Source organism: Helicoverpa zea, chromosome 4 (genome assembly GCF_022581195.2).
Source record: "Helicoverpa zea isolate HzStark_Cry1AcR chromosome 4, ilHelZeax1.1, whole genome shotgun sequence".
In the NCBI taxonomy this organism is placed as follows: Eukaryota; Metazoa; Arthropoda; class Insecta; order Lepidoptera; family Noctuidae; genus Helicoverpa; species Helicoverpa zea.
In genome coordinates, this window is record NC_061455.1 from 9,522,598 (window position 1) to 9,536,099 (window position 13,502).

Below are 13,502 nucleotides of genomic sequence, written 5' to 3' on the forward strand. Positions count from 1 at the left end.
TCGCCTAGTCATTTGGAACATAGTAAAAGCTCGAGTATTCTTCTGTAATGCGGACCTGAATGTCTTTTGATTGAAATGACAGTGCTGACAAGATACCGTAAGGCCCGGTCTCCAACAAAGCGGAGATGTGCTTGAAAGCAATGCGATAATTGTTTTTCCCATATTTCTTTTTTACTTAGCTTTGGTATAAATAAATCAAACGGAGATGAGATGATATCTCATTTTTCTAAAGCATCACCTCCGCTGAGGTGGAAATAACCAGTCAGTTTTGCAGCATTTATCCTCTTGTCTCTTTTTCTATCAGCTTTGGTGGAAATGGGGCCTTAGTGATACGGCTACAAATAGGTGCTTCATTTTTTAAAACAGTTGAATTCGTTAATACAAGAAAAAAAGAGCTATGCAATGGAAGCAACTACTTGTAACAATTTAAGTAGGTAATGATAAAAGCAATAGGCACTATCAATCATATAATTTGGGATCAGTTTACAAGCTTGATTTACATTTTCTAGGTGATTCTGGTCAAATATAATGCTAAATTCTACTTTTATATCAATTTTCTGTTGACCAACCTAAACAGAACACATTTAAATTAAACTATTTTCACTTTTTATTAAACAAAATTGACATTCTACGCCATGATGAAAATAATGTTTAAATATTTAGTTACCGATGTCATGTGAATTCGTGCCAGATTCTACCTGTTTCCCCCGCCATGCATTGCACGCGAGGTGCTGTCGGCGCTAGCGATCCCACATGGTAACATTCTGTTGCACTAACACTTTCACAAATAACGCGCACATCATTACACACAAACACCGACAAATATTAAAACTACAAAAATACCCACCAACATAACTGAATGAGCCATGAAATATTATGAAGTCATGAATTTCAGACTGGTGTGATTACCTCAAATGTGCACCACATCAAGTCGGAGATCTGCGAAGGAAGGGATGTGTCCAAAATATCCATGTCTTTAGAAAATCTAGAGAGGATCCTGCCAAGTGGCGTCACTTCGAAGAATTGCAACGGTGCTTTTAACACATGGTCCAACAATAGTTCATGGAGAATTCTTGCCGCCCTCCAACACGCCAGAAATGGCATAAGGTCAGCGAAAATTGATGCTAATGCTGCAACAACACATCCATGGACACCATTTTAGTACCTAAGTGAACACCACGCATGGACGCTCGACAACTGGTGACAGTCCTAATAATAATGAATACATTTTTTACGACAGAAATCACCCAAAATCTACCGGGTAAAAGGGCTATACGACGCTAAGTTGGTGGATATTGAAAGTGCACTATGCGCAACATAAAACAAACGAGCTAATTAGCGAAAAACGAAAAAACCACAACGCATGACGACTTTCGGTCTCAAACTGCAATCATTATTATTATTTATTGTAATTCTTTAAATATTCGGTGACCACAACACGTCTTATAATTTGTTTGAGCTATTTCCTATTTCATTCTTATTGCCAAAGTCATAATTTTATTCCATGTGAATGCATTTTTGAGCTCTTGAATCAAATAATTTTAGATAGTTTTTAGCATTGCATGAATAATGCATACCTATAGCGCAATATTGAAACTGCTTAACAGTATATATTGTTAAGAGGGGGACAAATTCATCAATTATAAAGAGGTATCTCTATCGAGTGTTGTCGAAGCGTGGGACCGCTCTTTTAACTATCCTGTATTGTCGGCAAAATCGAATTGGTTCAGGCGAAACCTTGGGTTTCTCGAAGCGCCCCAAGAATACGATAACTAGGAAATATACAACCGTTTGATTGCAGCTATCAATTTCAATGCGGTCTGAAGTTCCACCGTTACAAAGCGTTGTGGTCAAATATCAAAAGAACCCAAAAAAAAACTCCATTCCTTTCCCAATTTTGTCAAGAAGGTGCATAACTTTTTTTTACTAATGCATGAATTTAGGGTTAAAGATATTTACTATAAATCAATATGCGTCGTGGTAAATTGATTAATTACATGTCTAGCTAGGTTCATTTTAAGCTTTACTGCTATACTAGGTTAATACATGCAAGCTTATCTAAGCAAACATTTCTACATAGTAATTAGGTTAAAACAAAAGTTAGCAAGGAACGTACGAGAGCAAATCTATATAAGAACCTCAAACAAAAAAATACCTTACATCTTATTAATAAACTGATCCCATGTTAATGTACACGTATACGTTTTATAATTTCTACATAAATATACTTTATTCTACATTACACGATTTGCGTAACACATTGCAGTATAAAGTGCAACACTTGGTGGACTCCACTAATATAATGTATTTATTGGTGTACTATAACACTGGTATTTTATTATTTAAAACCTTTAAAACGCTTTTTTGTGTCACAGCGACACATTTCCCATCTACACTAGTTATAGATAGTTCAACTCAGATTTGCGCGCGGCCCTATGTGTGCGTCGGCTTGTAAATATACAATTTTCATTCGTGTGACAGTGACGTCGTCCGAGCATGACGTGTTCTTATCGCTTTTTGTTATGGGTACAGTCGTTTACGAAAATGTCTAGTTCTTCACGGAGAAAATGTTTAAGGAGTCAGGTAGCGTTTCAAAAAATGAAACAACATTCAAAGCTTTTTATTATTACATTTTACAGTTTTTCATTATTTTCTCATAAGTTTTTTCAAATTGACGTTGACAGTATCTAAGAAATAAATGAGGTGAAATATCTAAGATGAATTAAATACTCCTTACATATTTTCTAGATCTCGGGGTACGCGGACAATAAATAAAAGTGTGGACTAAGAATGTAAAAAGACGTATAATCTAGTATAATAATGTAAACAAAATGTGTGGGGAATTTTAAAAAATAATATTGCTTCGCATAATGTCGACCAAAATAAGACGGAAATAATGAAACTCATAAATGAACGTTTAAGTCATATTGATGAAGGAATGTTGGGTAATACTTGTCGACATGTACAAAAGAAAAAAGAAAAATACTATAGACATTTTGACATGGAGTCAAAAGGAGATTGGGCAAGAATGTATGAAGTTTGGTCCAAATGTCCACCACGAACGAGACCTATATAATTAAATAGTCCACTTAATTTAGAGTAACTTTTACTAAGAAAGTAAAAAAAAAACAATGCCAAAAAAAAGTTATAGCCAAAAATGTATTCTTAATTTTAAGTAGTTTTTGTATGTTGTCATTATTATTTTTTATTTTATTCCACTTTCATTTCCGCACTTTATCTAAAACTAAGATGAGTAAGACACATTTGCATATAAACCCATATTTATTTGCCCGATGGATGTACGAATCACGAACCAATTGAGGTGCCAGAAGGGCTTGAATATACTCAACGGTGCCTGGATCTAAGATAGTTCGAAGTAACTGGTGGTGTCTTCTCTCTAATAATGAACAATTCTATTTTGTCAGAAGTTACAGAAAGTACGAAAATCGAACATCACGAAAAGTAATTGAAAAAATTAAATTGAAAAAATCTATAAAATGTTTTATTTTATTTTGCTATAACTTTTTTCTGGCATTATATTTTTTTTTACTTTCATAACAAAATATGTTCTATATTTAACGGGCTATCTAGCCATATAGGTCTCGTTCGTGGTGGACATTTGGACCGGAATCGCCCATTGTCCTTTATAATTGGGAACAAATATAATGACCACCATAAAATGCTTTGATACCCTAAGTTTTGTAACCAGAAATATCTACTGAACACCAGAAAAATAAAGTCTAAAAATGTAATAGTACCAGCTAATTTAGTCACGACTTCACTTTAAATTGTATTCGACCACCAAATTTAGTAAATGATCACCAACTCTTGACGACCAAATTAATGTATTATTTTTGGCTAAATAAGTCACTGTGATTGCCATAAAATGTAGGCTTATTACCAAATAAAGTATTATGATGCCATATTAAGTTATGTGTCCGGCTTGCAATGCATGCGTGAGTGTCAGTATGACGAGTGACAGGGGAAAATGGAAGAAAATGACATATTGCGCCGACCCCAAGTAAAATTGAGAACAGGGCAGGAGAAAGAAGAAGAAGAATGTGTTTCTCAATACACTCCCTCGAAAACACACTCTTATCGCACTGTTTAGAGGCATGCAATAGACAATTTTCCACCCTAGTGCAGGAAAAGGGTCCCCATAATGTTACTACATTTATTGTATCAGGCCGAACTTATTTTTTTGGAGTCAGTTTACTTAAACAGGATAGCAAGATGTAAAAACTTTGATTATCATTTTATATTAAAACGCTGGTATAATTTTGATGATCATTTACTACTTTTGGTGATCATTTACTACTTTTGGGATAACAATGATTTATTTGGACTCATTTTGCTTAAATAGGATAGCAGAATTTAAAAACTTTGGTTGTAATCTTACTTTAAAATGGTGGTTTAATTTTGGTGATCGTCTACTATTTTTGGCTTACGCATGATTTATTTTGGAGTAATTTCACTTAAATAGGATAGCAAAGTGTTAAAACTTTGGTGATAGTTTTACATTAAAATGCGAGTTTCATTTTGGTGATCATTTACTATTTTAGTCTGCTATTTGTTACTATATCTGGTGATCAGTTAAACATAAGCCTTTATAATTTACCTCGGTGAGAGTAGCGAATCCGAAAATTCATCATTTGATTTTTCAAGTAGCGATTCAGAATCATTATAAATAAATAAACATTAAATTACGTAATAACTGTTTTTCTTTAAACAGCCGTAACCCCTAAATAACTGTATTTGTACCCGACTGTACCTCTTGTCACGCACACAAAGTCACTGTGTATGTACAAGGGTTACCCACACATAAGGCCGCGCGCAAGACTGAGTTGAACTTACTATAACTACATTTCATCTAAAATCAGCCATTTGATGCCTCGACGGTTTTTTCGTACATTTTAACTGTTGTGCAGTCACTAGTAGTGTGTAGTGTTCGGAGGGTTACAATTTTATTCGAAGTGAGCTGTTCATCCCGATATTTGAATTAGCGGGTACAGAACGTTTGACAGTTGGTCAATTTGCCTATGTAGGAGTAGCACCAGTGTTACACTCCACACCGGGCTCGGCGTGGCATACCGCAAAGAAGCAGGAGGTCCAGCCCCTGAGCGTCATGGGCAAGACATTGTCGAGCACGTCGACGTCCTTGCTGAAGCGGTTGAGCACGCGGCCGACGGGCGTGCAGTCGAAGAAGCCGATGGAGGGCGCGTGCAGCACGCCGGCCAGCAGCGCCGCGTGCAGCGCGCGCGCCGCCGCCAGCGTGCCCAGGTACAGCGCCAGCGACGACACCGACACCGACACCACTGCCACACACGCACGTCACTGCCGCGCCTCGCACACTTGTCGACCCACGCCCTACTGCTAGCTTGAAAGCTTCACCGCAATCACACTAATGCGCCACATACTATTGCCAAAAAGCTGACGCTTTATCGCGGACTAGCCGATTACCCGCGGTTTCACCCGCGTCCTGTAGGACCTATGTTACTCGGAAAGAGTGTACATTTTTAACATCAGATCCAGAGCATATAGGGTACAAACAAACCAAAAAATGTTTTCATTACATACCGATTTCATACACGTCAGTATGAAGTTAACTTCACTCATACCGAAATCGATTTAACAGTTTTCTATGCTTTGGTATCGAATTGCTTTTATTGACGAATATCTATATTACAACAATGATGACGATGATTGGACTGTGTTTGGTAGTGAGTAACGTGGTATCGGCTTTCAAGTCCAGCTGTTAGTGTCGACAAATGTGGGAAGATGCTTCTTGTCTAGGCCATCAAACCACTCAAATTCAAAAACTCACACCGTACACCAGCGGATTGAAAAAAGAATATGTACTTTGTAAAATATACTGTTACTAGTAAGAAACAACACAGTTTCGCGACTCAAGAAATTATTGAAAACTCCCAAAATGTTTCATTCCGTAGGTGTAAAGACGTGATATTTTTTGTGGTTATAACATCTTACTAGACTGAGTATGTAGTTATAATTTTAACTGATTTTGAAACTGTGTGGCGACTACTCCATAGCTTTTCAGAAATCCTATTAAAAAGCCTGCTCCACCCGAATTTTTCAGTTGAACCATTGAATTTAGTGTTAAGAGCTTTCCCAGAATTTAATAAATTACGCATGTTGTGTTGTTATTTAGTTATTTTGATAGTTGAGTTACACACACAAACATATATTTAGTATTTTTACATAACAGTACAAGTTATTCAATAAATGTTATTTATTTTATTCCACAGTCCCTTTAATAAGAAAAAACACCCTGCGAAAAGTAAATTAGTCACGATATGCACATTCGCGATTAAACGGTACTTCACTAACTGTAATATTCAAATCTAAAAAGGAGGAGAAACACGTTGCATGCATTTCCTAAAAAAGATAGTAAAAAGTTCTAATTTAACATACAAAAGTCATTGTATTGTGTTAGTATCACATATAGTAGAACATCAAATAGATACATGATTATGTGTTACATATAAGACTCTTTGTTATTATGTTAAAAATAAAGATTGTTAGTATTTTTCAAACATAGATAATAATGGTTAGACGAGTGACTCTTGTACGTTACATCTACTAAAATAAATCCTTTGTTGCAAAAACATTCATGCAAATTAGTTTTAAGGTTGATAAATACATCATGCATCAATAACTTCTTTTTCAAATGTAAAATGAGTAATTGGTATTAAAAATAAATCCATATCCTTAAAAAAATACATAAATACGATAATTTAAACATAAAGTAAATAATGTATTCATTATTAAAAGTTTCCAATTTTTACCATATCCCATATAAATGTATATTTTTTGATAATCACAACGAATAAAAAGAGACCATAATATACCTTACTTCGTGTGCACATTTTATTGTAATATGAAGTTTCAAAAAATTCCGAGCATAACTAATAGGTATGTATTCTAGAGCTAACTTCACAGGAAGCCTTGCTTTATTTACAAGTTTACATTATTGCCATGATGAATATCTTAATGTTTTACGTATATATTGCTGGTACTAATTTTCGGGTACAATTTGGTACTCTCTTTTTTCATAAACATCATATTAGTTACATACAATGCTCATTCCTTGACAATTAACCAGATTTAAACAAAAGTGGTCGCATTTGAATTTTAGGTGCGATTTAACACTATGTCGAGAGAATAAACAATATCTATATTCTGTGTTTTCTAACACCATAATTTTTTTGTGGGACTGCATTAATCGATGTTTTGTCATTTTATAAATGGGACGTATTTGTTTTCATGTACTTAGTCCTTACAGTTGCTCATCGCGATTTCTGACTTAGTTAAAAATTGAAATAAAAACGGAATGATATACGAACATTCAGCTCACCGCGTTGACCAACTATAAGATCTAAGGAAACAGTGTAAAATGTCTTGTCACCATAGTAAGAAGAGACGTTAGTTATATTTTTAGTCTGTGTTACCTTGTCCGATACCGAGGCCGCCGTACACGCCCAGGTACATGTCACGACGTTTCGTGTCCACAGTTCCGTTCACCAACTGTTGACAAACAAATCGTATTAGAATTTGAAGAAAAATAATTTTATATAAGCGGCGTGACCAAAGCGATAAGTTATAGTTGAATTAACAAGGCGTTCGGGTTTCTTGAGAAATTTCTCAATGATTGGTCTTGATTGGTTGTAAAAAAAATGGGTTCCTCGTCCCCTAAACACTCGCATTTTGGCGATGCAACTTTTTAGAAGATTTTTTGTATGACGTCTCCACTAGCCATTTCGTTTTCCATGATAAATAAAGATGCTGATGACATATTAAGTTAAAGTTGTCATTCTGTCAATAAGTTATGTCTCTAAGTTTGAAGAAGAGAGTACTTTATATTTTAAAAGACAATAAAGCTACTAAAAAAATAAAAGAACATACCATTTTATCATCATTGGCCCACTCGGTCAGCCAGTAGTTGGAGCCAACTTGGAATACTTGGAGAATGAGATTCATGAGTACCGTGATTACGGACGAGAGGATTCCGACGCTCATCAAATAGTGTTTGTATACTCCCCATTTTACCTGCGCACAGATAGAAAACACGTACATAAATGCATGAAGGCCAAATTTCTAAAGCTTTTTTCTTTATAAAACATATGTAAAGTATGTGGTACTTACACTTCCAGTCTCGGTTTTCTCAGCTTCAATGAGTTTGTTCTTCTCTTTCAATTCATTAGGCGTTGCTTCTGGAGTCTTTCTTTTCACGCTGCCGGCGCGGTCACCTTGAGGGAATTACATTTCGAGCAATTATATAATAATTTTGATGGGGCTGGTCGAATATTTTACTATGTTTAATATTTACCTGCTGCTGCCTGTTCTGATTCGGAGGCACTTTCAGATAGTGAACGAGCTCGTTGTAACTTGTGCTGGAACTCAGTTCCAAGTTTACTTTCAAGGTCCTGTTTGATCTTGTCCAATTCTGAAATTGTGATTTAGATGTTATTTAGAGAATATAATAAAAACGTATTATAAAAGGCTCTCTACTTCCGTGCGTGCAGGTAGCGGTGATTTTTAGTTTTTAAATTATTATTTTTTTCCGCGCGATCTAAGGTAGGTCAAGTCATAAAGTCCCAACCGCGAGGTGATGATGAAATAGAGTTTATGAATTTCTATACATACAAGTTTAAAAATTAGTTATAGATAATTTATTACCTTCAGGGGAGGTCCTCTCGGCGTCGCTAAGATGGTGCAGCAGGAAGTCTGCGAAGGCGCCTTTCTTCTCGAGCAGCTGCTGGTAGGAGCCGGCCTCGGAGACCTCTCCGTCGCGCAGCACCACCACCAGGTCCGTGTGCATCAGGTACGACACGTTGTGCGTGACCCACACGCGCGTCTTGTGCTTCAGCAGCCCGGCCGGGCCCAGCACCTGCACAGCACTCGTCACTACTCGCTCTACTCGCGCTCGCGCTCGCGCTCGCACTCGCACTCGCACTCGCACTCGCACTCGCACTCGCACGCGCCCGCACTCACCTTGTCGAAGATGTGCTTGCCCACGTGCGAGTCCACGGCGCTCAGCGGGTCGTCCAGGAAGTAGTTGTCCGCGTCGCAGTACACCGCCCGCGCCAGCGACACGCGCTGCTTCTGCCCGCCCGACAGGTTTATTCCTAAGCACACACTCTAGGTTAATAAACAAATTCACTTTGGTAAGGCCCACGGAGTAAGTAGATGGACGGAGATGCCATAAGGCGTAGGTCAGGCGCCTTCTTCTAAGTCAAATACCTACGATAGGCGTGACCAAAAGGATCAATTACAAGTGAGCTACCGAGACGTTCGGGTTCTTTGGGATATCTGTCAATGTCTTTGGTATTACAAAAAATGGTCGGGTTCCAAAGAAGGCGTATAAGAGCGGAGGCAAATAATCTTTCGCCCCCGCACACCCGTATTCTGGTCCTTTGGAGATTTTCCGTTATGGCATCTCCGTCATTTTGTTCTCCATAGTCAGCACATATGACAAATACATTACCCTTTTCTCCAATTTCAGTTTGGTCTCCACCAGGCAGTACTTCGAAGTCAGGTTTGAGAGCACACATGTCTATGACATTGTTGTATTTTTGCTTGTCAAGAGGCTTGCCGAAAAGAATGTTGTCTTGAAGTGTTGCGTTTTGGATCCACGCTTGCTGAGGTACGTACGCGATGGTGCCTGAGGTATAAAGGGGAATTGATGCTTAATGTAAATTGTAGACAGCACAAATAAAAAATAGTAGATCAACCTTGTATAAAAAAATTGTAGGTTAACCTTAAACAAAAATTTGGCAAAAATGCAGGTACTTATTCTAGGTAAACCTCTAAAAATAATTCCTTATAAAATATTTTTATTGGTAAGTTCGTATCATACCGGTAGTATTAACTCGTCCGGAAAGCTTGTTCATCTCTCCAAGAAGGGCAGCCAACAAGGAACTCTTGCCGGAGCCGACGGCGCCTACAACGGCGATGAGTGAACCACGAGGAACGTGTAATGTTATGTTCTTGAGGAACGGCTCCGAATCCTGTTCGCCCCATGTAAAGTGACCGTTCTCGATTGAAATTGGGTTCGCTGAAATATAATAAAGATGTTGACTTCGTTATTACTCGGTTGGAGAACCTATCTAGCGGAAGGTATACTTAGTTTTAAATATATGTTAACTACGTTTGGGACAATTGACTGGATAATAAATATTTGTAAGAATAATATGAACAATATACTTACGGTCTTTAGGATCGTGTTCAACGGACGTGACATCGAGTTCATCACAATTCATGAATTTGTTCAATCTCTTTATACCGACGGATGTCTAAAAACGCAGAATCAAGTTAGTTGTAATAAAAAAAAGTTGTTATTAGCAAGAAAACAATAACTCAAGCAATGACTTCCACCACATTAAGCTTTGCTATTTTAAATAGAGTAACCAATCCTTATCATAAATTTAATCAATAAGTAGGTAATATAGAAGCCAGTGAAATCATTATAATTAGTTGCCTGATCAAAGATGTTGAAGGAAATTCAAAATGAGTCGATCCATGGATTGTGTAGTACCACTACCTCAATAACGACAAATTATCCCAGATTGTTAAATATTAAGATTTAGGAAGCATAGTACATATTTTGATTAATCACTGATGCCAATCACTATACATTGCGGCCAAATATTTGTAATTCAATTTCTATGGGACTCCGTAAAGCTCGACATGGCACACAGACAAAATAATCTAATATGATAAACTTACTTGTACAACATTCGATATAACGTTAGGCAGCATTGACAGTGGGAAACGCAGAATGTTGAAAAGAGACAACGCTACGAAAGCTCTCTTAGAGTCCAGTACTTCAGTATCGTTTACCAGTACAAAGCACCCGAACGACATCAGCGACACCTACGACACCAGTCCAGGAGTTACAAGAGGTGACCATGCAAGCGGCACGACCGAAGCCTACACAGCTCAAGTTGTGTTGTGCTACCTGCCTTTGTACGTTCACTCGCTCTGGGTTCTAGGGCCGCGAGTCAATGTACAAAAACTTGTCTAAGTAGCAAAACACAACGTGAACTGAATTGTGCACTGTCGCTTTCTCAGTTAAAATATATTAAGTAGTAGATATATGCGTGTTAGTGTGTCTGTATGAAAGAACCATAGCCTCATGCGTAGATATCTAGAGGTGTGAACGCGTGGTGGCACTACCTCGATCGCTGATACCACGATGAGTGGCAGTAAACCTAGGGGCAAGTGCATTGTGTAAAACAGAGACATCGACACGAATATATTTTCAGCTGTCAGGATATTTTTCTCAGGGTCGCTTATCAGAAACGTGAAGAAGGTTAGGAAGGTTACCTTGAAAACAAACAAAATGATTTAATACCTTTGGATCTTATTAATATTTAATGTTCTACACGTAAAACTTTATTAGGAAAATGTTTTGTGATGGCTCTATTTGTAAAAGTGATATTACTTTTAATTTGTTTTATTTTGGTTTCTAGTTTATGTATTTCTGAAGAGATTAAATTTATTACTTTTAAAATTCCCGTGGAAGTTCTTTTAACGAAGTAAAATTGTTTACCATACTACTAAAAGTAAAGAAATACAAAGAAAATTGATCATGATAACTTTATCTGCAGAAGTAACACTTCTTTTTAACAACACAGAAATTTTTCACTTTCGTTGCCGACATTCTGGGGAGTGATTGAATTAATTAAACTTTTAGTATAACTTCTATTTTTCAAAGGACGATAAATCAATTAACAACTTTTGAGTAATAAATATCGCGTCTGGACATATTTTCTCTAAGCTGTTAATACGTCAAACATATTCTTCAGATAAAACTTATCTGGCGATTGAAAAATCGGCACTAAGTAAAAAGACTTAATCACTGCATACTATCAGTAGTTATATCATATTAGTAGAACGATAAGCGATCATTAACGCTCATCAATAACAATATAACGACATTAAACATTGATAACATTGGTATTTAAGCGTGTAATCTGGCCTATATCATTGTAAATCAACAAATCTGTGACATTTATAACATCGTTTGATTATTATCCGTGATTGAGAATTAGTTTTATCAAGGTAATAAAAATGTTATAGGCTTACATGACATGCCAGCTGCAGCTTTTTAAAGATTTTATTATCTGCTGAGTACCTAAGAACATAATTTATTGTATGGCAAATATGGATTTCTCCTAAACAATAAGGTCGCAACATACTTCTTTTACCGTGTTCATACATAATAGTGTCCAGCCAGATCACGGCGACTATTGTGTCTATCGATCAGTCAGTTGCGCAAATACTTGTCCATATAATATTATTATAATAATCCACTACTATATGTTTTTGTTCACAAGCATTTGCGTGGATACAGGTGTAATCTCTATTCCCTCAACGTCGTAGTCCGATGGGAAGACCCGGGAATCGAACCCGAAATCCCGTGCACGGTACTCTCGACAACCACTAAACCAATTCATAAAGAATAGTTTGTGATTGCCATAACAAAGTATGATTCTAGTCTCGTTGATATTTTCTAAACAGTACAGATAACACACAGCAAATTACCCGTGCTTACAAAGGGGTATAAAAACTTGCGCGGTGTTCTTATCGTTGAAGATAAGAGTACCATCTGTAAATATACTCTGTTACAGTTAAATTAACTTCTGTATTTTCTTTATGGTGCAATCAAAATCAGCATGACTTGAACATTTTTTAATTACTAATGTTATTTGACTTAAATGTTTTATTTATTCATTTATTTACCCTGCAAATCAGGGTGTTGGCTAGATAAGAAAGAGTAGCTTACCAGGAAAGGTGCGCAAGACCATATAAATGAGGTAGCAGAGTTGAGATAAGCTGTTTGTTTTAACACATTCATTTCCTTGTTTCTTATTTTAAGAATTTGGTCTTCGAAACTCGGCTCCCAGGCGTACATTTTGAGGACCTGAAAAAAATATCGTAGGTACTATTTTAAAAAGGGAACTTTAGAGTACCAGATTACTGATACACATACGAAAGTTCTGTGGACCTGCATAAGAAGATACTTGTGCAACTGAGATAAATTGTGCACTTACGTAAAACATACGACATTACATAAATAACGTAACGTATGACTACAGTTATAAGTAATGATATTATGATTGTCAAGTTATCAGTTGATTTACTTTCTATATATCATTTGGTTAAGTATTTAACTAATGATAAACCTGAATATGGTTTTATTTAAAAAGCAGTTTAAAAGTAAATTGCAGCTAAATATCAATGGCAATAGAATAATGACAATTTCTTAATGTATTAAAGCATTCTTTAGAGCAGTATTTTTATTTCTTATATGTATTTGTGTAAAAGGTCCTATCAAATATTTAATAAGGAACATTAATTGTTCTTTTATTTTTACTATTTATGTTCAGTTCTTGTAAAACTCGATGGCAGTACGCAACTAAATTCCGAAAATAAGTACGCGTATATCACCATACCCCTTCCCAGCTGATACCAAAGAT

At 36.5% G+C, this 13,502-nt stretch overlaps 1 protein-coding gene across 4 annotated transcripts in view; it reads right to left on the reverse strand.

The window, feature by feature from the left end:
• The window catches only part of LOC124630103 (multidrug resistance-associated protein 1), a 31,657-nt gene that overhangs the window by 4,637 nt on the left and 13,518 nt on the right, over nucleotides 1-13,502 (reverse strand). The window contains exons 8-19 of one of the 4 annotated variants that reach the window (XM_047163834.1): nucleotides 12,809-12,946; nucleotides 11,197-11,346; nucleotides 10,229-10,313; nucleotides 9,878-10,075; nucleotides 9,506-9,682; nucleotides 9,013-9,146; nucleotides 8,698-8,908; nucleotides 8,348-8,464; nucleotides 8,164-8,267; nucleotides 7,924-8,067; nucleotides 7,470-7,545; nucleotides 910-1,130 (exon numbers count right to left, since the gene is read on the reverse strand). In XM_047163834.1, coding sequence (XP_047019790.1) covers nucleotides 910-1,130; nucleotides 7,470-7,545; nucleotides 7,924-8,067; nucleotides 8,164-8,267; nucleotides 8,348-8,464; nucleotides 8,698-8,908; nucleotides 9,013-9,146; nucleotides 9,506-9,682; nucleotides 9,878-10,075; nucleotides 10,229-10,313; nucleotides 11,197-11,346; nucleotides 12,809-12,946 — 1,755 coding nt within the window. Of the gene's footprint in view, nucleotides 1-909; nucleotides 1,131-5,091; nucleotides 5,316-7,469; nucleotides 7,546-7,923; nucleotides 8,068-8,163; nucleotides 8,268-8,347; nucleotides 8,465-8,697; nucleotides 8,909-9,012; nucleotides 9,147-9,505; nucleotides 9,683-9,877; nucleotides 10,076-10,228; nucleotides 10,314-10,746; nucleotides 10,894-11,196; nucleotides 11,347-12,808; nucleotides 12,947-13,502 lie in introns of all 4 variants that reach the window. The other 3 variants (XM_047163832.1, XM_047163835.1, XM_047163833.1) reach the window with 3 other exon arrangements.